Source organism: Fusarium verticillioides, chromosome 6 (assembly GCF_000149555.1).
Source record: "Fusarium verticillioides 7600 chromosome 6, whole genome shotgun sequence".
NCBI lineage: Eukaryota > Fungi > Ascomycota > Sordariomycetes > Hypocreales > Nectriaceae > Fusarium > Fusarium verticillioides.
This window is the reverse complement of record NC_031680.1, coordinates 2,936,720-2,960,771: the sequence shown is the minus strand read 5'-3', so window position 1 is coordinate 2,960,771 and position 24,052 is coordinate 2,936,720. Positions and strand designations below refer to the sequence as shown.

The window sequence follows — 24,052 nt, the reverse complement described above, 5'->3', positions numbered from 1 at the left end:
GACGCCCGCTTTCTCTTTACCCGCCGACGCTATTCTTCCCTTGGACTGTCTAACGTACACACTCCGTTGAGCGGGGACAATTGAAAAGACGACTGCCTCTATTCAAACATTGTTGTTGGATTGGATCGTCATACGCTTCGTTACCCGTTTCGTTTCGTTCTGTTTCGCTCATTCCAGACCGACCGACTCACTCACTCAATCAATCCCGTGGTCGTTCAACCTTTAAACCGCCTACACACGCATCAATCAATTCCATCAATTGGCTGTGAGAAAGCTCGACGCAATCATGGTTTGTAAGTAAAATGTCTATATGCATCTGCATCTGCATTTAGCCTTTTCTTTTTGCTCTCCTCGATCATAAAGCATCACTTAAGCAACCACGGTCTCCTCAAAGTCTATCTGTCTATTCCTCCGCCACGCACAAAGTAAAACATCCAATACCCTCGTATCATATCCTCATCTACACATCTTACCTAAAGCTGCTCCATCTCCATCTCCATTATCCCATCCACATCCACATCCACATCTCATCACCGTCACCATCCCTGCATCTGAGTACAGAGTGGCACACACCAGCCAGAACGAGACAAAGTGCAAGATTAGCTTCTTTCACACGGGGGTCTCAAAGACGGCGCCGCCACTCACGATATTATATCCCTACGTGGTTGTTGCCCTCTGCCACTCCGTGCCCACATTGTTTTATCCTTCTTTCAACCTCACTTCTACGTCAACTTCCATTATCTCGGCTCCTGCTCCTTTGGAAGCGGAAACGGACACGGGCTTTACCACCTCGTATAAGATATCGAGTGAAAGAGTGAGTCTGCTCGCGACGCGATAATGCCTAATATGGACTTTCTTCCCCGTCAGCTCGAGTCCCCCCGTCCCTTTGTCCTCCCCTCCATCTCCAAGTCTGTATTATTGCCTCCCTCTCTTGGCAAGCGCCGTCAGTTGGACCTGAGTGCACTGCCGTGATCGCCATTCTATCTACGCGCCAGTTCAGACACGATCTTCACTTTGTATCTCTGCCTCTGTGCATGCGCATCAAGGATGGCGCAGCAGGGTCCGCTCCTTTCCATGCCGAGCACAAACAAGCTCAAAGCATCCGCCCCATGCAGACAAGGCCAAGCAATCTAGGCTCTACAGGACAAGGTCCCATTGTCAGCCTACCGTGCAGCCTACCCCAATCTTCTGACACTTGCCCGTTTGAGGACTTCTTTGTATTCCGTCTTTTGTTGCTTAACAAGCGTCTACTCCGCCTTTGGATACTTCCTCACTCTCGTTCATTATATCAAAGACTCATCCGCTGACCATGTCGGTGCCTTGATCACCACCAACAGCTCTTCCATCTTTCAACCTCCAGATCAGACGATCAATGTCTGCCAAGCCTCACAACCATACAGCCGACGAGAATAGCCCGCTCCTCAATGGCGGTGGCTCGCCGGCTCTCAATGACACCCTCGGTCATGGCAATGGCAACGGCCATATCAGTCTCAGCCGAGACTCGAGCACCATGACGTTTCTCTTCGACTCGAAGCATACACCCGGCACCGATAACAGCAACATTGCCGTAAGGAGTCTGGCTTACTCCTGGCACATCATCAAGGTCACCCTTCTCAGTAGTATGTTTGCGCTTCTGGAGGGACGGTTGCATACACAACTGACTCTGTTTCCTAGACTATGTCAACTTCCTCCTGGTTATGGTGCCTCTCGGTATTGTCGCTGGTAAGATGGGCTGGAGCTCCACTGCTGTTTTCACCATCAACTTCTTCGCCATCATCCCGCTCGCTGCTGTTCTGTCATTTGCGACAGAAGAGTTCTCGATGAAGCTTGGCGAGACTCTAGGTGGACTCCTGAATGCTACCTTTGGAAATGCCGTGGAACTTATTGTATGGTGCCCCGCGCTTCACTTCATGCTCCCGACTAATCGTACTTTTAGGTCAGCATTGTTGCTCTTCAACGAAACGAAATTGAGCTCGTCCAGGCTTCTATGCTTGGCAGCATTTTGTCCAACCTACTTCTGGTCATGGGAATGTGCTTCTTGTTCGGTGGTATCATTCACCGGGGCGAGTCGGGCAATGGCAGAGAGCAGTCCTTTTCTTCCGCCACTGCACAGACAACTTGCTCCCTTATGACCCTGTCTTCGGCCTCGCTCGTCCTTCCCGCTGCCGTATGTCAAATTGAACCCTGCTCAAAGATTCGACTAACTTTTTATAGCTCTACGCAGTTCTTGACCAGAGTGGTTCCAAGGACAAGGCCCAGAGCATCCTCACACTCTCTCATGGCACTGCCATCATTCTTCTCCTGCTCTACGTCTTATATCTCGTCTTCCAGCTCCGAACACACAGCAACCTTTTCGACGCAGAGAACCAGAACGAGGACGGCGAGGAGGTTGAGCCAGAGGAGCCTACTATTGGACCTATCGCCGCTATTGCCGTTCTCTGTGTCACTACCATTTTTGTCACTCTCTGCGCCGATTATCTCGTTGACAGCATTGATGATCTTGTCAAGACCTCCGGAATTAGCCGCGGTTTCATTGGTCTGATCTTGATTCCTATTGTTGGCAATGCTGCTGAGCACGTCACTGCTGTTGTCGTCGCCCTCCGTGATAAGATGGATCTCGCCATGGGTGTTGCCGTTGGTTCTTCTATCCAGATTGCCCTCCTGGTTACGCCCTTCCTCGTCATTGTTGGCTGGATCATTGGTGCCCCCATGACTCTTCACTTCGAGACTTGTGAGTTTGATCCCTTTGCTTTCTGTGTAATATTTACTGACAAACTTCGCAGTTCAAACTGTTGCCTTTGGAGTTTCTGTCCTCGTTGTTTCGTATATTGTCCAGGATGGCAAATCCAACTATCTGGAGGGTGCTATGCTTATGGGTCTCTATATTATCATCGCATTGGCTTTCTATGCCACCCCATCCGATGTCCTGGACCCCGGCAACTAAATGCTTGAATTCCCCTGATGTCTTAATCATCACGAATCAACTAACGTTTTTAAACATATTTTGTCTACCAACGAGTGACTTGTCTCATCAAGGAGCTTGTTCTGGATAGCCAGGAATGCCACCGAAAACTGTGCCTACAACGATCTGCCAAAAAGACAGTCGGATAATCGAGCAACTTTCATATTTGTATTACTAAGCGGTTGCAGTCCGCTGGACAGGACTGCTTCACAGGAGTTCCAGACACTCCATCAAAATCTGGAATGAAACGGGGAGAGGAATAAGGAGGTTCAGTCGCATTCGCGAAATTTCATTGTGTCAAAAGAAACGAGGGATAGGAAACGGCCTTCCGGTCTCTGTGCTTATTGGATTTTTCTTGCTTATATCATTGGACTGCGAGGTCAGAGATGGAATTCAGGCACGTAAAGGTTGATCGGGTAGTTAATCAATATTTTTGAGATTGATCTTCTCTTTGTCACTGGTGAAGTAGTCGTAACAATGTCGCCAGTCTGTAAAACACTAAGGGGTCAAGTGATATCTTTGGAGATTACCTGCCAGCGGGAAAACGGCAGTTGGACGTTAGACCTATTGAGTGAAAGTCGTGAGCTAGATGCTGATCCAAGAATGCCGAGTTTGAAGTTGAACTTGAATGAAGTGAGATGAGCCGGCGTGGACGAGATGTGTTACTCATCAAATGAGTTGGCGCAATCAACATTCATCACATACCTGTACAAGATGGCAGGAATGTTACCATACTCCAAAAGCTTTACTTGGGCCATCTGATATGTCTTACAGAACCAGGATACAAGACATCACACAGGTCACAACTTCAACAGCAGAGGATATAGATGAAATATGCTTTTGATTCTCAAAACGCCAATGTATGTATATCAGAGTGTATATCGAAAAATCTAAATAGTAGGTTTGGACATGGGCGCAATAATGCCCTGTTTCATGAGCACACGAGGCTTGGTAATGTCCTGGAAGGTCTCCTTCGTCTGCCACTCTGGTCCAACAGGTAGACGCAGCGAGCGCTCATACTGTTGGCGGGACTCGAAGGGGTGAGGGAGCTGAGATGCGAGATAACGGTCGTTCTGGAAATTGTTAGCATGCTGTATAGAGGAGGAGTGAAAGTGAACATGTTTACCTTCTTGATGCGCTTCTCGTTAATAATGACCTTGTCAAGCTTGGCATCCTTACGGTCCTTCTTCTTGATACCATCAACCTTTGTTAGGAAACGGCCCTGGTGACGCTTCTTCTCCTTGGCGCTCACGCCATCACCAACCCATGATCCCCAACCGGGCAGTGTGTTATCGACCACCTTGTCGTCCTCTTCCTCGGCGATAGCCGTCTTTTCATCTTCAAACGCACCGACCACGTCCTCGCCGGCAAAAGCACGAGCAACCATTTCTTGATCGCGGATTGCCATAGGCAGATGCAGGTCTGTCTCGGACTCGTCGTCTGAAGCATCCTCTGTAGTCTGTGTTTTTGACTTAGTCTTGGACTTGCTAGGCTTGGAAGCGACGAGGACGTTGGATGTAAGGTCGAGATCACCAATATTTGTGCTAGACTGGCCCTTCTTCTTGCGGCGTGTCTCACCGCGTGACCATGCGCCTGTGGTTCCTGAAGAGGCGGGTTCGGAGAGGGATGTGATGTTAGGAATAGCAGGATTGATGCCAGCACCGTTGGTGGTTATTACGACATCTTCGTCACCGTCATCATCAGCATCAGCATCCTCAGACTTGCGCTTCTTAGACACCTTGCTAGACTTCTCGAAAGCATGTTTGAATGGCTGGCCATCTGCAGCACCATATTGGCGTCGGCCCACTTCCTCGAGCTCATCAGCAGAACCATCAAACTCCTCGCCATCAAGCTCTCGTCGGATCTGCTTGATGAGAGCATCGTTCGCCTCCTTCTTAGCGGCCTCGGCCTTTTGCATGAATTTCATGCCCATGAGACCCTTCTGGGGCTCATCCTCTTCTTCCTCAAGAGCAGCCAGCTGTCGACGTAGAGAAGCATCACCTCCGTCGGAGTCACTGTCTGACTCAGACGAATCGTCAGAGTTACCAGCACGGCCTTCCTTTCTCCTTCGAAGCTCCTCGTCCTTGCGCGCCATCTCAGTCAGACCAGCGCGGAAGTCATCGTCCCATACAGCTCGCTTTGTCTTGGAGCCGATCTTGGCCCACTTGCTCTCCTTGTGTCGCTGGCCAACACGCTCAAGCGCTCGTCGGCGGTCTTGCGCTTCACGCTCTTCCTCAGAGTCAATCTCGCCAGCCTCTTCCATAGCCTCCTTTGTAGCCATTTCATCACGTTCACGCTGCTTTCTGTGCACGCGGTGGTATGCCTTGCTCTTGATCTTCTTGATGCGCTTGGCTCGCTTAGCCTCTCGAGAGTTGAGCTCACGCTCCATACGCTTGCGTGCAAGAGCCTCCTTGCGAGTGAGCTCGTTGCCCTCTTCATCATAGTCCTTCTCCTTTGGCTTTTGTGGCTTTTCCATAGTAAGACCGCTCTGTTCCATGATGGACATGATAGCAGACTCGAGCTCGTTGCTGGGTTTTGACACATTCAGAGGCTGTATCTCGGTAGTATCGAGACCGGCAGTCGCTGAGTTCTGGGGCAGGGGGAACATAAGATGCTCAGCTCTTCGGTTTTGCTTAACGGTATCATTCCATCGATCCAGGGTTTCATTGGTCTTTTCGTAGGCCGCACTTCGATCAAGTTGGTCCTGCTGTCTCCTTGCCAAAGGCACAGCCAGCTTCTTGGAAGCACCGGGACGCTTCTCCTTCTCTTCTTTGCTCATCAGCTTCATAGACTTCTTCACATTGACGTCGTTGATGCTCGTCATTCCTAAATCAGCAAGACTGATCTTGGCTTTTGACTTGGGCTTGTCGTCCTCATCGTCCTTTTGACCTCCATATCCCTTGATCATGCCTTGAAGGGCCTCGAGCTTTTCCGGACTGGCTTCCTCATCGTCGCTCTCGTCATCGTCACTGTCGTCGTCTTCTTCCGACTCGCCGGATGCATCATCATCAGAATCTGAAGATCCGGAGTGATCTTTCTGCACGGGTTCATCGTCTGACTCCTCGAATTGGTCCAGAGCTGTTGCTAGATCGATAGCATCTGCGCCCAGTGTTTCGCCCTCGTCGTCTTGGGAATCGTCCTCTGAGTCGTCATCCTTTTCGGGTGTTAGACTAGGATCAGCTATTCGAGAACAGAACACACTTACCTCACGCTGCGTTGTTTTGCTGCCGCGGAACGTGTAACTCTCAAACTTGTCTTCATCACTGTCGCCAAACGCATCGTCACTCTCAATCTCTGAATCCTCGTCGTCATCTCTTAAACCCCCCAGTCGCCATTCGTTTCCTTCACTATCGCTTCCATCATCGGCATCGTCGTTTGCTGGCCGACTAGGTCTCTTGACCTTCTTTCTCTGTGGCCCCTCCTCTTCCTCCTCGTCCTCGTCCTCTTCTTCGTCGCGACCATGCTTTCGCTCTATTTCAGCGTCCAATTCTCGTGCTCGAGGAGTTCGCTTCTGTCTCGGCGCAAAGTTCTCCTGTGCGATACCGAATGCATCGAGCGCATTCTTCTGTGATCTCGCCTTGGACTTTTTCTTGCCGGCCTTGGCTTTGGGGGCTACGACAAGGGGTCGCCCGTGAGCCTGTCTTCCGCCCATTCTTTAAATCAAGTACTGGTATCCAATTTATCGAGTTATGGGCATTGCGCGAACCGGCGTGAAATGGTTGAATGGCGTCGACACAGCTTCCTTAGAGCAATACTTTTTTCCAACTTTTCTGCCGTGTAAAAAAGTTTGGCGGTGAGATGACCCTTGGCGGGGCACTATACGTACCCATGTGTAATGGAGTGTAAAATGGCGTGTGAGATAAGCCTATCATAGACGTTGTAAATTGCTGATTCTAGTGGGGTCGATCCCATTGAAGACCACAGGGGCCTTTCCACCACGGACTGGGTCTAGCACCGAATACCGAGTCACATCGGATGTCGAATCTATGGCCAAGGTCTCGTATGATCTATAAGTGAGCCACTTCTTCTTCTTCGTCTTCGTCGTCCAGTTCGATTCCTCCCAATCTTGCTTGTTCAACCTTTGAACATTGGCTTCGATCATGGCGTCTTCCTTTGCCCCGGGGCTCCGGAGGTTACTATTCCAGGCCACGGCCACAGCGTCCGGTCCTTCAAAGTTCTTTGTCTGCAACCAATGCCTTCGAACTGCTCCCCGGAGCATGCCCTCGCGCGTTCTCAACGCTGTCCGATCACGAACCTATGCCGATTCCGCAATCAACAAGCCGATTGGAACTATCGCCGAGCAGGTCTCTGCCCGCGCATCTCCCTCTGTCTCTCAAGCTACCAAGAAAGCATGGCCTGAGTCCAACCCCAAGGGTGTGGGCTACTGGCTTCTCGGCAGCGCTGTTAGTGTCTTCGGTATCGTCGTCTTTGGTGGTCTAACTCGTTTGACCGAGTCTGGGTATGCTTCTCTATGCCTGCTGCAGACCAATTGAATAACCAGCTAACGTCAAGACAGCCTGAGCATCACTGAATGGAGACCTGTCACCGGTTCGCTTCCTCCCATGTCCAAAGAAGATTGGGAGTCCGAGTTCGAAAAGTACCGTGCATCGCCCGAGTTCAAGCTTCTCAACCCTCATATGGACCTCGGAGAATTCAAGAAAATCTACTTTATGGAATGGTTTCACCGTGTCTGGGGTCGAGTTATTGGCCTGACCTTTGTCATTCCTACCGCCTACCTCGTCGCCCGCCGCAAAGTTACACCTAAAATGGCATTGAATCTGGCTGGAATCTCTGCATTAATTGGTTTCCAGGGTATCATTGGCTGGTGGATGGTCAAGTCTGGTCTTAAGGACGACCTGTTTGCTCCTGGTTCTCATCCCCGAGTCTCTCAGTATCGCCTCACCACTCACCTTGGTACCGCCTTTATCTGCTATTCTTGGATGCTTCTCTCTGCTTTGACAGTTCTCAGAACTCGTCGCTGGCTCGCGAACCCCGAAGCAGCCATGAAACAGATCGGTGCCATGAGCCAGCCAGGTCTCCGCACTATGCGCCGTGTCGTCTTCGCCCTTGCTACTCTGACTTTCATTACTGCAATGTCTGGTGGACTTGTTGCCGGTCTCGATGCTGGTCTGATCTACAATGAATTCCCTAAGATGGGTCTTGGTCTCTTCCCCCCCAAACAGGAACTCTGGGACAAGTTCTACTCCCGTAAGGAGGACCAGTCTGATCTTTGGTGGCGCAACATGCTCGAGAACCCCAGCACTGTTCAGATGAACCACCGAATTCTTGCTGTGACTACCTTCTGCTCCATTCTCTCGCTCTTCATCTACGCACGCACGAGACGTGTTAAGGCTATCCTCCCTGCCAACATCAAGAAGGGCGCTGATGGCCTTTTCCACGTTGTATCTTTGCAGGTTGCCCTCGGCATCAGCACTCTCATCTATATGGTGCCAATTTCCCTCGCCGCAGCTCATCAGGCGGGTGCTCTTGGTGTGCTGACCATGGCTCTGGTTTTGGCCCACAGACTACATATCCCCAAGCCCACTCTTCGTCTCCTCGAGCAGCGATTGAAGCAGGCTGCTGCCAAATAAACGAGTTGCCGGCGTTGTAAGATGTCGAAGAACATGTATATTATTCTTGTACAATATGGTACCCAATAGCATCAATAGAATAACGCAACAGAAGGCTGGTAAGCTGGCCAAACGACACATATAATGAACACCCTGGACACACTCGACTCTTAAAAGAATCCTTAACATGGTTTATAAAAACATTGTATTTTCTTTCTAATTTCATCAGACTGGAAATCTGACCATTCTTATGTCGTTGTCACAGCGTAAAATCATGCATTCCAACTTATCAGTTAACCCAGTAAATCCCATTTTCCCATTTTACTTGTGAGCTACACGAATCGGTCAGTAATTTGTTCTCGGTTTCAGGAGTGGCCAGACTTACCAATGCCCTCCTCAGGCATGGGCTCAATGCCAGCAACCTCGGCGGCAAGCTTCTTCTGCTCCAGCTTATCATCCTTCATGAAGGGGAAAGCGAGAACCTCACGGATGGTGTAGTTATCAGTCAAGAACATGACCATTCGGTCGATACCCATACCCCAACCACCAGTAGGAGGCAGACCGTACTCAAGTGAGGTACAGAAGTTCTCGTCAATGAGCTGAGCCTCGTCATCACCCTGGTCCTTCTGACGAGCCTGCTCTTCGAAGCGCAGACGCTGGTCAAAGGGATCGTTCAACTCAGTGTAGGCATTGGCGATCTCCTTCTTGCAAACGAAGGCCTCGAAACGCTCGCACAGACCGGGAATCTCACGGTGGTACTTGGCAAGAGGACTCATGACTTGAGGGTGACCAGTGATGAAAGAGGGGTTGACACACTTCTCCTCGATGAACTCACCAACCAGCTTGTCAATCATGCGGGCGTTGGTGAGAGGAGGTGTGCACTCTAGGTTCATCTTCTTGAGGACCTTCTTGAGAAACTCGTTGGTCTCTTGGGTGTGGAGTTGGTCACCAGGAGGGAACTTCTCTCCGGTAGCCTCCTCCAAAGTGGGAATCATTTCATATCGAGGCCAGGGCTTCTCCCAGTTGACCTCGTACTTTTCGCCGGTCTGGGTGTGGAAGGTGGTCTTGTAGCCACCGGTAAGGTACTTGACAAGGCCAGAGACCATGTCCTCAGTGGTGTCCATCAGGTCGTTGACGTCGGCGTAGGCCTCATAGAATTCAATGGTAGTGAACTCAGGGTTGTGGGTGAGATCAGCACCCTCGTTTCGGAATTGACGTCCAATCTCGTACACTCGGTTAAGGCCACCAACAACAAGCATCTTGAGGTACAGCTCAGGAGCGACACGCATGAACATCTGCATGTCGTACTCGTTATGGTGAGTAGTGAAGGGCTTGGCGGTGGCACCGCCAGCAATCTGGTTCATCATGGGAGTCTCAACCTCGACGAAGTCACGCTCGTCAAAGTAACGTCGGATCCAGGTGATCATCTTGGATCGAGTAATGAAAACATTACGGGCCTTCTCGTTGCAGATAAGATCGAGATATCGCTTGCGGTATCGCTGCTCAAGATCCTTGAAGCCGTAGTGGTCATCGGGGAGGGCATGAAGACAAGGAGTCAGGAGGACGACCTCAGTCGCGAAGATGGACAGCTCACCCTCCTCTCCCTTCTCAAGCTTGGTCTTAGGGGCAGTTCTTCAGTTCATTAGTATATGTTCTGGTTCTAGGATAGTCAGTAACCTACCGGCCGGGGTAGCCAATAACACCAATGATATCACCTCGGCGGAGGTGTTCGTGCTGAGCATCAAAAGCGGGAGCTCCATCTCGCACCTCTTGCGCTTGGCACATAATCTGGACCTTGACGCCTTCAGTTCGGACATCATAGAAAAGAAGCTTGGAGCCGGATGCTCGCTTTCCGTGGACACGGGCACCGATCTGGATAATCTTGTCCTTGGCGTGCTCGCCAGACTTGAGGTGACCGAACTCCTTGACAAAGTTTCGCAGATCGTATGTGACATTGAACTTGTGAGGGTAAGGATTGGGGCTCTTGGTCTCGCGGAGCTTGTTGATGTTCCTTGATCGAATCTCGAAGTACTGGTTAGGAGTGAGGTCCTTCTCGGCAGCCTCAGCACCGCCAGCCGCCTTCTTGGGAGCAGGGGCAGGACCACGCTCAGCAGCCTTCTTCTTCTTTTCCTCCTCCTTCTGGCGGGCCTTCTGACGCTTCTTCAACTCGGTCTTGGAGACCTTCTCACCAGTTACCTCATCGAGGTGCAGGTTGGCGACCTGCTCGGTCGGGGGAGCAGCAGCGTCAGCCATGATTGTGTCTCGTTTCGCGGTGGGGATAATTGAAATGGCAGATCTCCAAATCAGGCGACAGTTGCTGATTTAAGTCTCTGCTGCCGGCAAATTGAGTCAAGCTGTGATGGATGTGGTGAGTCAGTGGAAACAGTCAGGGCATTGGAGGGGCAGAAGAAATCCATTGGTTTGGGCGCCACAATCGCGGGGTAAATTTTCAGTCAGGCAATCCATTCATTCTTGAGTGAGCACAGCCACAGATAAACTCATTGGTAGAAATGTCTAAATACGGCAAAAGACCACGAGAACCAGGCAATAGAAGTCGTAAGCTCTCCGAATTTGGTCATATTATTGAATCATGAGCAGGTTGTATCTAGCTCTGAGTCTTCGTCATTACTTATATACATTTTTTTGTTAGCCAATCAGCTATTGCGATTCTCAACTTCAGCCGCCCAACTGAAATCATTGTTTTATTCTAAAAACATGGCATCCCCGCGTACCCCCTGCATAGCCATGGCCATGTCTGCACCATGCATTGCTCCATTTTGCATCGCCATATTCATATTTGGCATCGAACGACTCATGTTAATGGCGTTTCGGTTGATAGGGCTCCCAGTTCCGTTGGACATCATAAACTGTGCTGCTGCTCGTTGTTGTTGCTGCATCTGTTGTTGCTGTTGTTGGGTAGGCCGCGTTCGTGGTACTTCTAGAGTTTGTTGCTGGACAGGTGGTTGAGGCTTGACTGGAGATGCATTCACCATAGCGAAGCTATCATCATCCTCCATCTCGGCATCGGCATCTTGATCACTGGCCTCGGCGATTGATGACGGACCAGTTGTCGAGGCCGAAGTAGTGGCATGCTCGCTCGGAGCACCATTAATGCTAGTTGTTGACTGACGTTTGGGAAGCTGTGGGCGTTGCGGTTGATGTTGCTGCTGCTGCTGCTGCTGCTGTTGCTGTTGTGCTTGAAAATGTGGCTGAGATGGCGTCTGGATTTGTGGCGTTGGTTGAGTGCCGTTGACAGCAGCGGAAGAGGCCTGATGCTGGCTTGCTTGGTCCAACGTCCTCTGGGCGTTCATTCCAGCAGCATTGGCCCTTGAAGAAGCAATAACACTCTTCCATCGCTCGATGGACCTGGTCACGAGAGCACCGAGGTCGAGTTGGTTATCCTCGATAGAGAAACCTACAGCCCTTCCACCCTTGACAGCTTGCTCGTAAGAAAGGGAAAGCAGCTCCCTTTCAAGCGGAATTGTGACTGGCGGGGTAAGCCTGAACTCCTTGGGTTGCTGTAGCTTGTTCAGTTGCTCAATTTGGGATTTGAGATTGGCATTCTCTTGCTTCAGTCTGTGCTGCTTCTCTTTCATTTTCTCAGCCTCCTTGTGTTTTCTTCCCACACCCCGGGCTAACTCCAGGATCCAAAGCTCTTGCTGCCGTTGAATTGGGAGAGTCTCCCATACTGCGTAGGCTGACTGAAGGTGTTCATCGATTTGCGCCTCGAGTTGTTCGGCCATTTTCTCAGCCTTGCGGATCGACTCCCGAGGGTTTCGAAAATTATTATTTGTCGCAGGGGGATATTTGAACTCGTCCATGACGGCGGTGGTAGCAGAAGCACAGGTCACTTTCCAAGCCTTGAACTCTCCTGCGAAGTAAGTCCGCAGAGCCTCGTATTCGCGGTGACCTGGCGATTGGACCGACCAAGATGTAGAGGTGGGGTGTTGCGTGGACGAAAAAAGAGTCGGTGGAGGCTGTAGGCATTGAAGAGTGAGGGCAGGGAAATCGAGAGATAGGGGATCGAAATCGAACGGCATCGAGTTGCTGTCAAGTTGTACCCTGTTCCTCTTGTTAGCACTACAGACGCAGAATCATGGTTAAAAAACATGAATTCATACTTGGCTGCTCTCCAAGAGCTGAGGAGCTCCCTTAACGCGAGCTCCGCGGCACGGGCTGTATCCATAGCGTCTGAAAGTTTTTGCTTGACATCAAACTGGGCTTTTTGAATGGCCTGTTTGCTAACAGTACGTTGCATACCAGGCCGTTTTGGTGGCTCGGGTGCGGCATCGCTCTCCCAGCTGCCCCGTTTCGGGATGTCGTTCATAACACCCGTCGCCTCCCAGGTCGGCTGAAAAGCTGGCGCATATGTCATGGTCGAATCAACGGAGAGCTGATTATCCTTGGAGAGAATTGGAGATTGAAAGTCTTCATTCTCGGGAAGGGGTGTATCCTTTACGACATGTGCCCTTGGTGTTCCCACTGGAGTTGAGGCTTCACGCCTCCCACCAAGGGAACCCCGGGGCTGTCGTCTGGTGATGCCACCGCGAAGCTTTCTGATAGCATCGACATCGTGAATTCCATCGGCGGGTTTTGGGTTCTTCTCCTTGATATACAGATCGAGATGGCGGCCGAGCGAAGAAGAGGTGAAAGCTTGGCCACAAAAGGGGCAATTCTTGTCCTTAGGGGCACCAGCCTTGGGCGTTCCTGAGTCGGCCGTTTGGGGCGTAGATTCGGGCATTTTGAAGATAGGTAGGTGTCAGAAGGGCCCGATATCGAAAATTAGGGGAGAAGGATACGAAAATACGGTGGCGGTTGGGGAAAGGTTTCGGTAGGCAGTAACTACAAGAGCGTAAAAAGTGGCTGCAGCTCCAATTGGGGAGCGTTACAGGCGTCAATCATAAGTAGGGTAGCGAGCGAAGGTTGAAGAGAAAAGAACGAGCGTATTGGGGCCGAGACCTCCGGGCGTAAGGGAATTCAATGGACGTTCATGCAAAATTACAGAGCATGAAGATTGTTGAAGGAGTGAGATGAGGCGGTGGGAAGCTTGTTCTGAAGCTGAGAGAGTCTAAAAGAGCGGACGGGAAGGGAGAACAAGAAAGAAATGGAGGATGAAAGGAAAAGAAAAGAAAGATAGAAGCTCGAGAGGTCAAGGCAATAGAAGGAAGTTTAGAAGAGGCGGCGGGAGACTAAAGGGGAAGCCAGGTCTCTTAGCATCGCTAGGTTTAATTGTTCTTTGGTTTTTTCCCCCCTCTCCATTTTAAAATAAAGCCTCCTCGCTCCTCTCCTCCTCCGGGCTATTCAGGGGCGGATCCAACCAAGACCCCCAGGCCCCAGATTGGCGCTGTTAGCACCAACGGTACCCCTGACGCTTAGTGGCCGTCCCGCCGTCTGGATGTCTCTCCCGCTGCTCGCTTAGCGCTGATCGGGCTGCTCTAAGAGGTCCGTCCTAGCGCCGTCGGGAGGTGCAACTGTCGCTGATGGATGCTCTAGACGCTGTGGTTCCTGCGAGGGCGAGCAGTCTGGTCCCAGGGGGTTGCAACGGTGAGGTCTTCAGAAATGATGCGATCTGTAGAGATTAAACTCAAGCGGAAATATCCCTTAAAAGACAATGTTTTCGAGAATGTGTCAACTTAATCAAAAGTCCCATTGCCATCTCAATTTGGGCATCGGCATTGGTAGTGATCGGCTCAGGGTCGCTAAAAGGGAGGAGGATATGCAGCTATAAATACGACAATCTCTCATTCTAAAATTATGGCCGCCTTAGCCAAAATTCTATTAACTGCTCCGTAACGGTGTAAATAACTCTCCATTCCCATGTGACTGAATTACGGTGAACTCAACATGACCGTTGATTATTTCCAAAGCTCCACTTGCATTGCTGTCAGTCAAAGTTTTAGAAAGGCTGATAGCTTGCTGAGATCCAGCCCGTTTTACGATCTCATTTTCATACGAAAGCGAAAATTATGTATGGATGTGTCTATTGAATCACCGCATACATAATGCGTTTGAGATCGGCCTTAATCCTATAGATCGTGGATCTGGCGTCTGCTACTCTGTACCTTACATGACATCCCTTACATTCACCGTCTGGTTACCTTTGTCAATTGGACTTTCAGTCCGCCATTGATGACGCCTCAATCCTGCATATCGTAATAGAGTGGGTTCAGTTGGTTCCCCAAGTGCAGCCCCTTTATGTAAGCTTAGTGCCAAAGCAAAGTCAAAGCAAGGAAGCAAGTGTCGGGTACGTCTCTACCAAAGACAAAAGATAAAACTGGTACAAGGTTCAAACATCTGTCGATCCAAGCAGCCAACGACATCTCATCTCTGAACCCCAAACACAGAAGACTGAGGTGGCCTGGGGAAACAAATTCTGAACCGACTGGACGCTGCCATCGGCAGTCCTTGAGCGATAGGCGCCCAAACTCGCACAAAGATTGGCCTTGAAGTAGAAGCATGGGTGGCACCGACCATGGGGTTGCTATTAGGCATAGGATCCATGTCCGAGACACCACATAGGACCAGCAGACGGTGAGCTTCTGCAACCCCCTTTAACACTGCAGCTGCACTATCTCACATAGAGATCAGTGAGCCACTCAGTCGTCATTTACTTGCAATCTTTCATTACAGCCTGCAGCTCCTTACTTCAACTGACGCAACGCAACTTGCTTCTCTAAAGGTGGCTTCTCATCTGGTAACCCAATCCTCGGCAATTTCATCCGCACCTCTATCCGTGTTTTCACGCTGAATCTATCAACCCCATTCGCCTGTTCAGTCCAAGGCCGGGTTTACTTTCGATGTTGAGAAGCTCAGAGACTCTGGTATAAAGCAGGAAACGCCTGGTGCATCGGCAAAGCTTATTGGTGAGCTTCATTTGTTTGTCTCTTGTTAGCCCCTGACTTGAGCCGCAAGCGCGACAAGATGGCAAATAGCTCTACTTAACCTGAGACTATCTTGTTCTCAACCCACCGGGTATATGATAGCCGCCAGTGTACGGAGTACCAATCAACTAATTACTGCTTTGTTACTAGTTGCCATTTACTGCAGTAGCTGGCGTTTGCTGCCAGGTCATGGCAAGATGAACAAAAAGAAAGAGTGCTGATTGGCATCAAGTTGTTGGCATACTGGTATGTGACAATATGCCCTTATTTGGAAGTAACATGTTACTTGCAAATTCAGCCAACTTTGCTTTTGTTTGATTCTAGAATTGGCCAACTTCCAATCGTCGGTTTTATTTGTCCTCCACTCACTTTACAGGGGGCCCAGATAACTCGACAGGCAACAGTGGGAAGTCCAACGATGGGAGGTAGAACAAACAGAGTGTAGCTGGCAATTTGGCGAGAATTGTAACACGCCGATGAGATAGAGTAGCACGGGACTAGGTATTGAAGTTTGGAAAAAAGAAAGAGGTTGTCGTCGGGTCACGTGCTCTGTGCCACAACTCAATTACAGCCACAGATACAGAGTACAGCCTCCTCCAAAAGCGGGTTATAGCTCTGCAGCGAAGCGCGGCTACCTCACCTCACAGATCGCGATTTCTTCAGTCGCGGAATTGAAGTGCAGCCGTCGCTTGTTCTCGAATACCATAATTTTACAGCCATTTACAAAATAGTTCAACGTAGACTAGCACACGTTAGTCAGAGCATCAAAAATGCCCCCTGGTATGTTACCATTGTTATTTTTGCGTGATTCACCTCCGCCGACGCCTGTCGCACGCGACTGGCGATGGGCGCATTGATCGCGTATGCGATTCCACCACAGTATAGCCCTTTTTTTCGGCGCAATTGGTATTCTCCCATTGCTAACTATTGCGCAGCTCTTAGTGACGAGGAATCCTCCGACGTTGGGGAGTTCACCACACCTCCTCGCGCGAGCAGCCGCAAGAAGTCCACCTCGGCTGCTGCGGTCGATGAGCTCGACGATATGAAAGCGGGACCGGCTTCCGACGAGGAGGAAGGCGACGAAGATGAAGACTTGGATGAGGATGAGTAAGATATCAGCAAGCCTATCGAAAGGGCTATGGCTCACATGCTGCAGGTTTGTTGTGGAAGCCATCAAAAAGCACATGGTCTACGACGACGTAGGGAGTAAGAGCCCAATTATATATCACATACTGACCGTGGCCGCAGGGAAGTCTACAATTCCAAGTCAAGTGGGAAGGCTACGAGGCCAAGAAAGACTTAACGTGGGAGCCTGAGGAGAATCTTAGGTAGGTGATGGAGTCGCATGACTAGCTCAAAGCCTTGTCTGACATGCTCTCCCCAGAGAGTCTGCCCAGGAGATCCTCGACGCCTACTTCGAAAAATTCGGCGGACGCGAGAAACTATTTGAAGAGCATGAGACAGCATCAAAAACGAAGAAGCGCCGCCGCGCCACCACCAATGGTACACCCAGCACAACGTCTACAACGAAGCGATCACGACGTGAGCACCCGGCCAACTCTGCAACTCCGGCGACAGCGAAGAGTTGGAGTCCTCCAGCAGGGTCCTGGGAGGAGGAGATCGAGACCATTGATGCATGCGAGGATGAAGGCAGTGGCAAGTTGATCGTTTATCTTATTTGGAAGAACGGCCGCAAGACCAAGCACGACACCGACGTTATTTACAAGAAATGCCCACAAAAGGTCAGTGATTTGGAGATTTGACGATGTTGCATTTGCTGACGAGAGGTAACACAGATGCTCCGCTTCTACGAGCGCCATGTCAAGATCATTAGAGATGAGAACAAGGCTCTTGTCGATGGTGCCGAGACCTAGCGAGACTTGAACAAGAAGGACGGGGGAATTGGGGCGAGACGCAGCCATATAAGGTATCGATTTTTTACGGATCCTCGACGTGGCTGTGGATGGAACGGCGTTATGGGCGATAGCCATTAAGTCGCGGATGGGCTTCTATTTTTTGATATGTGACTTTTCATGCGTCTTGACACGGAATGGGAACGGAATACTGGTATTCAGACAAGGCTTCACAACATATCACATCATGGAGAAACACGGCGCACGGAGCATGTGTATTTGAAGCGTGTATTTTTATTAGAGAACGTGTTGGTTACGCAATTTAGTCACAACGGATTAATTGCAAGCATTGTGCAGGCATTCATTCATCTGAAGATGTCAGACTCGTGCCTTGCATTCCGTGGAAGTGCGGCACATCAGGCAGTGTCACTTCATGATCCTTGGCCTATAGTCAGTCAGACGCGTCTCGACGCGACAACGGTCAATTAAAAAAAGTCCTGAGGTGACGTTTTCTGCGAGGCTGGGAAAAGTCCAAAGACGTTCCAGCGTGTCAGAGACCCCTGAAGGTCTCCACAGCGGGACCCTTGCAGCGAGCTAAGCTCTCCCCTCCCAGCCTTGCCATTTACTGGCTTTTGGGCTGTAAGAAAAAGACGGTGGCGGGGCAACGACTTATAATAGAGTGAGCGGTCGTTTGTGAAGTGAGACTGCGCATTCCAGTTCCTGGTCTTGTTTATCTTTTTTTCTAAGAAACGAATCTTGCGACTTATTTTCTTGAATTAAGAAAGAATTGAGAGATTTTTTGGACACTTCACGACTGTAACGACTCTCCATTGTACGACTTTTGTGATTGATAGGTTCATCTGGTTGCACTACCGTTGACTCTACTCCAACCTCTTGACTCGGAATTCAACTCTACTCTACTCTACTCTACTCTATCACAACAGAAATCTTGAACTGGGTATGTCTACCCCATGAGCCTCAGCATTCTAGTCTAATTGGACCCTTGAACTAACTGTCTCAGATTGAAACATCTCTCTTGAATCCATTGTTCGCAACAAAGACAATCTCAACTTGTTGCAACACTACGACCCAAAGTCTCACCATACACAACATCAACCTCTCTCACCGATCGACCCACTTACGACCGCCAACATGAAGAAGAACGATGTTATCGCCATCATCATTATCATTCTCTTCATTATCCTAGCAGCCGTGTCCTTCGGTATCTGGAAGCTCGTCTCTATGGCCAAGAACCACATGAGCGTGACGGGCAGCGGCACATCAAGCAGCCACTCCAGCCGTGACATTGCCGACTAGTCCCATCGCCTCCCACGCTTGATACCCAGTGGTGGTTCTTTTTCCTTGTCTATACTTTTGAGCACAGCGGTTTCGTGGTTATTTGCTGCCACTTGTTTTGGATACAACATAAAATCATGGTGGAATGTGGGCGGGTCGGTAATATCTGGATGGTTGATTTATGAATCACTCATGTTTGGGTCACGGCGCAATATCATGGCGACATTGAATGGGTTACGTGTTTTTGGAATATGTTTATGACCTCTTTGCCATATGGGCAATGCATTTTGTATGGAAGATAGACTACGTTTATGATTAGGAGGCCTAGTATGGCATGTGGATGAAACAACACATATGTATCACTTACAAAAACTATCGGTTGTGCCGTTTTCCAGAGCCTTCAGTCATAAATCACTCTGAACGTCAACGCAAAACATTGCTCTTTGAATCATCACATACTGGTCCTGATTAACAACACCTTATGGTTTATTCAGACCTGGCTTGTCGTGATAACAGTGACACATAGCTCTAAGTGCGTATTTAAAGAAAGGTCCATAACACACAAATACTCCCTTCTTGGCCACACAGTTTCTTCAAATATTCAGATATATCGAACATATCCTTAAGGAACAATCCTATTCAAATCACTGCAATGGCGAATCCCGGGTTCCTGATGCCAGATCTTATCGAGAAGGCCTCTAAACTTAGTATCGACGATCTTGACACCAACAAGAGTGTCAGCAGCATCTCACGTTACCAGGAACTCCCCTATGCTCGCTTTTTTCTCCGACCCCTTCAAGAACTGCGATGGTCCGGAGAAGACCAGCCCTGATCATGAGCGTGTCAGGAAAACCCTCAAGGCCCTTGAAAAAAAGTACCTTGAGGCATATCAAGACTACCAGACCTGGAAGAACGAAGTCATTCTTATGATTGAAAAAGATGACCAGCATAGCTGGAACAGTTTCATTCTGGACCCTCGTAGCCACATGGAATTTGACGAAGGGGTATTGGAGGACCTCGAGACTTTTCTTCCCTTTTCCAACGATTTCTACCCGTTTCCGAGCTACATGAGTCACAATACCTTCACTGACAAGCTCTTCAAGAAACGGGTGCGATTGGCCGAAATCAAGGGGCTTATCGAGACCGGACGCCGTGAACTAGCCCGGCTGGAGGGCTCCGACGCATTCATCCAACTTCCTAATGACTTTGTCAAGTATCGCGAAGAAGTTGCAGCCAAGTGCGATCTTTGCGACGTTCGTGATGAGACGAGTAGCTGCGCGTCTTCTGATTCAGGAGGAACAAGCCGAACTATTGAAGACTAGGAAGAGACTTGCTGGGGGCGTGAGAAGAATCACGGAATACACGAGGGTATCCAGGGATGAAACGGTCGTCTCTCAGGCTCTACAGCGCAGGTTAAGCTTTGTGTAGACCAATTAGCAGAGGATTGATCATGAGATTCGGGAGGGTTTAGACTCGAGGTGAATTCGACTACGAAAAGAGAATGGCATGTATATTGGTTCTATCTACGTGCCATACATGCGCCCAACATCGAGTTTCCACGGATAAACTGTTCCAAAGTGAGAAGCGTATGTCTTGAATTATCACTGTTCGAGGACGACTCAGGTCTGGCTTGTTTGGTGCAGCTTACCCTGTCGAGGAGATTCTTCTTCCTGATTGGTCTAGGTGTTGTAAGTTCGCTCAATGAGGCAACTTTCACTTTTCATAACTTGAACGAAATTGTGAATGTCTTTCGGATGTTACTGAAGGCTAATTTGAAATATTGTAGAAGTATGGGCTTATAATAGCTTAATTTAATTCAAAGGCACGAGAGTTACATATACAACGACACATAATCAAGACAACTAAGTGGTTGATCACCGACTTGCGGCATTCTATTCATTGGTAAGAAATCTAGCCTAGGCCCCTCATTCCTTCATTTATGTACGATCATATATGCGTATCTGAAAACTTTGTTCGACAAGTTGTCACCATGACCCTTAATTGCGGGCAACGGGAGTAGGGGTTGGGGCCACGATGGGCTCAGTAGGAGCAGCGGGAGGGGGCTGAGGGACAGCAGGAGGAGTGGAAGCAGAAGGAGGAGGGACAGGAACCATGGGAGGAGGAGTAGGGATAGGGGTAGGTCCGGAAGTAGGAACTGCTAATAGTCAGTATAGCTCGGCTTCCCTCATGCAAGTCACTTACCACCAGGCTGCTGGCCGTTGCCAGGCTGGGGCAACCAACTACCAGGTCCTCCATTCTGACCGCCGCCATAGTGGCCATGGTTTCCAGGCTGAGTGCCGTTCATAGAAGGAGGAGGGAAGAAGCCTCCAGGGGCGGCCTCTGTATGGATATCAGTATGCTGGTCGGACAACATGAACAAGAGATATACTCACGAGGGAAAGGAAGAGCCATGGCAAGGGGAGCCATGGCAAGGGGAGCCACGGCGGCAATGGCGAAAGCGATGAAACCAGTCTTCATTTTGGCGGTTTGTTCAAGGTAGTGACAGAAAAAGTTGCTTGATCTGAGGGATGAGAAAGAATGGTAACGACTTCAAGTCTTTTATAACGAACGAGGCCAGCTCAAACAACAAGGATGTAAGATAAGGATAGCTTAGTAGGTCACAGACCAGAACGATGTTGTCAAGAATAGAGAAGAAATGATGGGCTGGAATACACAAGAACCTGTTTTTGACGAGATTGTAGGCGGTGTTATATATCTGTTGCTACAGCGGACCACTTTCCCCCTTGGTAGCTCTGCACATCCTTACCGTGATGGAGGAATATACCGAGAGACCCTTGAGTGATCAGCCGTGAGTTAAGTTAGATAATGGGATGTGAGAAAATGAGAGGCTAGGATGGTGCGTGTGAGTTGACTGACTCTCCACAGTGCCGGTAGCCTTGAGCTGAGCGAACCGGTCTAGCCGGTGTGGCCGATGGATGACCGGTAGTTGGGAATAGTCTGTATCGTCTTGATGAAGCTTACATGGGTGGGTACGGAAGGATAAAAGCTTGTCTTGTCCTGGATGTTTCTCTGCTGAATGCTTGGACGGTATTGATAGATGGTAAACTGGGACTTCATGGTGCAGATAGTACTATGATTTTATGCTTAACGACTCTAGTTGTTCTTTAATTATTGACTTGTTTACTAATATCGTCTTTCTTTATTTAGACTTCTTATTGCTTTGCCTGCAATACTCTTGATTCATGATCAACACAGTCACAGTATGACATCTTTTACAAAAACAAGAGTTATCCGTCTCCATAATTGAACCCACAGCCTTCTAACAAACGACGCGTAACGCAAAGAAAATACGGAGCACCTACGGAGAATTCACCTCCAGTAAAACACATGCCCCACAGCCTGTTCCCTGACAGCCAGTACCGTTAGGTTTGTTTCAAGTCTCAACTCTCCCTATTTTCTCCACCACCAATCATTGTCTAATATACAGTACGTGCCATTACTAAGGTAACTGAGGCTCTTTTGTTCTCCAGGTACACGCAGATCTCTTCTCCAACAAGGTCCTTCATGCGATATCAAGGAGGTTGACGACGTGGCCTGCAGAGCTTGAGGCTGGGGTCGAGATCCAGTGGAATTGGCTTTTGAGGGATGAGATAAAATTGTGGGATTTGTGAGAGCGTATCTTTGACTTTATTTTTACGGTTTCATCGTTCGTGTTGACGAAATCTATGCTACGATAGATGCGCAGTGCAACGGTACAGCATTGAGTGAGGTTGAGTCGGCAAAGTTCGATTGTAACCTCAATATCTCTAATTCTTCAGAAACCAATCGTCGTCGCTGTCTATGTCGTATACTCTATACAAACCATCGAAGCGGTTTGTCGCCATGTAACTAGCTAGAGTCTAGCATCGCTGCTTGATGAACCTCCCATCATGTTGAACCGTGGGTATTTTCTTCCTCAATCAACCTCTCTGTCCGGAACATTCCATCTCTTGTCACTTCGCCTCTCACCAACTCATGACGCCTCGGCCACGATCAAATCCGCCTCGTAGCTGACGCTCAGGCTTGACCACCTTGCCTCTCAAGACTGTATACCGGATCAAGTTTTCACAATCTTCAGGCATGACGCGTGCCAACCAGATGCCCTGCGATGCGCCCACACTCTCCTCTGCTGAACCGTTCGCACCATTGCCGTTCTTCTCGACGCCATTTGTGCCATTCTGCTGCGCAGGAACCGGATCATCCAGACCAAACGCATTCGGCCGTCGGTAGATCATGACGTTGGCAGAGTACTTGTGTCCTCCCACATGGCTGATGTAGTAGATACCAACACCGCCAGGCCTCTCATCATGCAAGTCTCGATACAGACCCAACGGCCTTAGCTGGCGCTCAAACTCTTTTCTCAGAATCGGCGCACTCTGTGCACAACGCACATCGCGTGTTCGGTGACTGCACATAAGAATCACAGCGTTGTGAGGGCAGTCCTTCAGAGACACATCCGGGATCCCGGCCGCCGGGTCGGGAGACGGAAGAGAGGCCGGGAGCGGCGTGGGGTGAAGGGGAGAAGTGCTGGTCGGTGCCCGGTTGATAACCTGGGTGACAATCTGAGGCACACTGAGAGGGTGGACATTGTTAAGAAGCTTGAAGGCTGGCAGCAGTAAAAGAGTTGTGGGCTCAGAGTAGTCATCTGTGTCATGAGGCGTCGGCATATTGGATGCCGAAAGCTTGAGTTTCTGTGATCGTTAGCGCCTCAATCGTCAAGGTTCATGAGTGATGGGTGACATGAGGCAAAATACCCTCGTCCCATACATGAACTCATATGAGATAAAGACTCACCCCATTCGCAGGCTCCGCGGCCTTAGAAAAAGCCTCCATTACACTCCCCTTTTCATCCGCCACATCCCTCACCCAGTCCGTCTTGCCTGTTCCAACAAGGAGATGCGTACTCCAAGGCTCGACAAGTCCGTACAGCACATCATCCTCCTCAATCTTGAAGCCTCGAGGATACCTCACGGAGCAGTTTTCACAGTCGTGTAGGCATTCCTCGCCATCTACTTTTGGATCCGTCTTGGCGAAAAGCTCCGAAGACGAGGGCTTGGTGTCCTGCTTTGCAGATCCTCCGCCGAGCACGGAGCCCATGAGGTTCTTTAGTGAGAGGGCCATTCTCTGCTTTGCGGGCTTGTGCTGCGGAAGCCAGGACGGTACAGCGGCTGTTATGGAGGTTGAAGGGGAGGTAAGAGGAGGGGGATTGTCGTGTGTGGATGAGGATGATAGGGTCATGTTGTAATAAGAGATCCAATCTTTCGGTAGATTTTAGGGCCGTTGACGTCTCCAGATGCCGTAGGTTCGGTTCGGAATGGGACAGTTTGATTGGCACTGATCCACTCGAATAACTAATTGGTAATGGATATACCAGCAAGCTTTTGGAGAATGGAGATGTTACTGATTGATAATCAGATGATCGATCAGATAATTAATTATACTCCGTACGCTATAGCCAAATAATTTACCTGCCTAGGTAGGTACCGAAAT

At 49.6% G+C, this 24,052-nt stretch overlaps 10 protein-coding genes across 14 annotated transcripts; 5 read left to right on the top strand and 5 right to left on the bottom strand.

The window, feature by feature from the left end:
• Positions 1-1,372: 1,372 nt before the first annotated feature.
• On the top strand, positions 1,373-2,944 carry FVEG_01871 (Ca2+:H+ antiporter; the record flags this gene model as incomplete). The annotated part of the gene is made up of 5 exons (XM_018888882.1): positions 1,373-1,619; positions 1,675-1,886; positions 1,937-2,167; positions 2,215-2,731; positions 2,784-2,944. 5 exons carry the CDS (start codon positions 1,373-1,375, stop codon positions 2,942-2,944), a joined length of 1,368 nt encoding a protein of 455 aa, XP_018744908.1.
• An 839-nt stretch (positions 2,945-3,783) lies between these two features.
• Positions 3,784-6,739, bottom strand: FVEG_01872 (hypothetical protein). The gene is made up of 3 exons (XM_018888883.1): positions 6,168-6,739; positions 4,089-6,116; positions 3,784-4,035 (listed from the first exon to the last, which is right to left on the bottom strand). Exons 1-3 carry the CDS (start codon positions 6,612-6,614, stop codon positions 3,853-3,855), a joined length of 2,658 nt encoding a protein of 885 aa, XP_018744909.1. The 5' UTR covers positions 6,615-6,739; the 3' UTR covers positions 3,784-3,852.
• Positions 4,290-11,220, top strand: FVEG_01873 (cytochrome c oxidase assembly protein subunit 15). Its single transcript, XM_018888884.1, has 2 exons — positions 4,290-7,421; positions 7,479-11,220. The coding sequence occupies exons 1-2, from the start codon at positions 7,063-7,065 to the stop codon at positions 8,551-8,553; spliced, it is 1,434 nt and encodes a 477-aa protein (XP_018744910.1). The 5' UTR covers positions 4,290-7,062; the 3' UTR covers positions 8,554-11,220.
• FVEG_01874 (lysyl-tRNA synthetase) lies at positions 8,520-10,968 on the bottom strand. The gene is made up of 3 exons (XM_018888885.1): positions 10,214-10,968; positions 8,918-10,164; positions 8,520-8,864 (listed from the first exon to the last, which is right to left on the bottom strand). Exons 1-3 carry the CDS (start codon positions 10,783-10,785, stop codon positions 8,854-8,856), a joined length of 1,830 nt encoding a protein of 609 aa, XP_018744911.1. The 5' UTR covers positions 10,786-10,968; the 3' UTR covers positions 8,520-8,853.
• On the bottom strand, positions 11,020-13,771 carry FVEG_01875 (hypothetical protein). Its single transcript, XM_018888886.1, has 2 exons — positions 12,654-13,771; positions 11,020-12,594 (listed from the first exon to the last, which is right to left on the bottom strand). Exons 1-2 carry the CDS (start codon positions 13,271-13,273, stop codon positions 11,235-11,237), a joined length of 1,980 nt encoding a protein of 659 aa, XP_018744912.1. The 5' UTR covers positions 13,274-13,771; the 3' UTR covers positions 11,020-11,234.
• A 1,011-nt stretch (positions 13,772-14,782) lies between these two features.
• Positions 14,783-17,713, top strand: FVEG_01876 (hypothetical protein). 5 transcript variants are annotated; one of them, XM_018888890.1, is made up of 8 exons: positions 14,783-15,063; positions 15,212-15,395; positions 15,564-16,193; positions 16,349-16,520; positions 16,570-16,612; positions 16,662-16,741; positions 16,798-17,155; positions 17,210-17,713. In XM_018888890.1, the coding sequence occupies exons 3-8, from the start codon at positions 16,184-16,186 to the stop codon at positions 17,285-17,287; spliced, it is 741 nt and encodes a 246-aa protein (XP_018744916.1). In that variant the 5' UTR covers positions 14,783-15,063; positions 15,212-15,395; positions 15,564-16,183; the 3' UTR covers positions 17,288-17,713. The 5 variants fall into 5 exon arrangements, with proteins under 5 accessions (XP_018744916.1, XP_018744915.1, XP_018744914.1 ...); XM_018888889.1 differs by having other exon boundaries at positions 15,121-15,395; XM_018888888.1 differs by having other exon boundaries at positions 14,783-15,395.
• Positions 17,714-17,944: 231 nt separating this feature from the next.
• On the top strand, positions 17,945-19,080 carry FVEG_01877 (hypothetical protein). The gene is made up of 2 exons (XM_018888892.1): positions 17,945-18,224; positions 18,288-19,080. Exon 2 carries the CDS (start codon positions 18,419-18,421, stop codon positions 18,581-18,583), a length of 165 nt encoding a protein of 54 aa, XP_018744918.1. The 5' UTR covers positions 17,945-18,224; positions 18,288-18,418; the 3' UTR covers positions 18,584-19,080.
• A 252-nt stretch (positions 19,081-19,332) lies between these two features.
• FVEG_01878 (hypothetical protein) lies at positions 19,333-19,884 on the top strand (the record flags this gene model as incomplete). Its single annotated transcript, XM_018888893.1, has 1 exon — positions 19,333-19,884. The coding sequence occupies one exon, from the start codon at positions 19,333-19,335 to the stop codon at positions 19,882-19,884; it is 552 nt and encodes a 183-aa protein (XP_018744919.1).
• A 543-nt stretch (positions 19,885-20,427) lies between these two features.
• FVEG_01879 (hypothetical protein) lies at positions 20,428-21,415 on the bottom strand. The gene is made up of 3 exons (XM_018888894.1): positions 20,956-21,415; positions 20,765-20,902; positions 20,428-20,717 (listed from the first exon to the last, which is right to left on the bottom strand). Exons 1-3 carry the CDS (start codon positions 21,038-21,040, stop codon positions 20,560-20,562), a joined length of 381 nt encoding a protein of 126 aa, XP_018744920.1. The 5' UTR covers positions 21,041-21,415; the 3' UTR covers positions 20,428-20,559.
• A 1,112-nt stretch (positions 21,416-22,527) lies between these two features.
• Positions 22,528-23,800, bottom strand: FVEG_01880 (hypothetical protein; the record flags this gene model as incomplete). Its single annotated transcript, XM_018888895.1, has 2 exons — positions 22,528-23,253; positions 23,357-23,800. 2 exons carry the CDS (start codon positions 23,798-23,800, stop codon positions 22,528-22,530), a joined length of 1,170 nt encoding a protein of 389 aa, XP_018744921.1.
• Between the last annotated feature and the right edge of the window lie 252 nt (positions 23,801-24,052).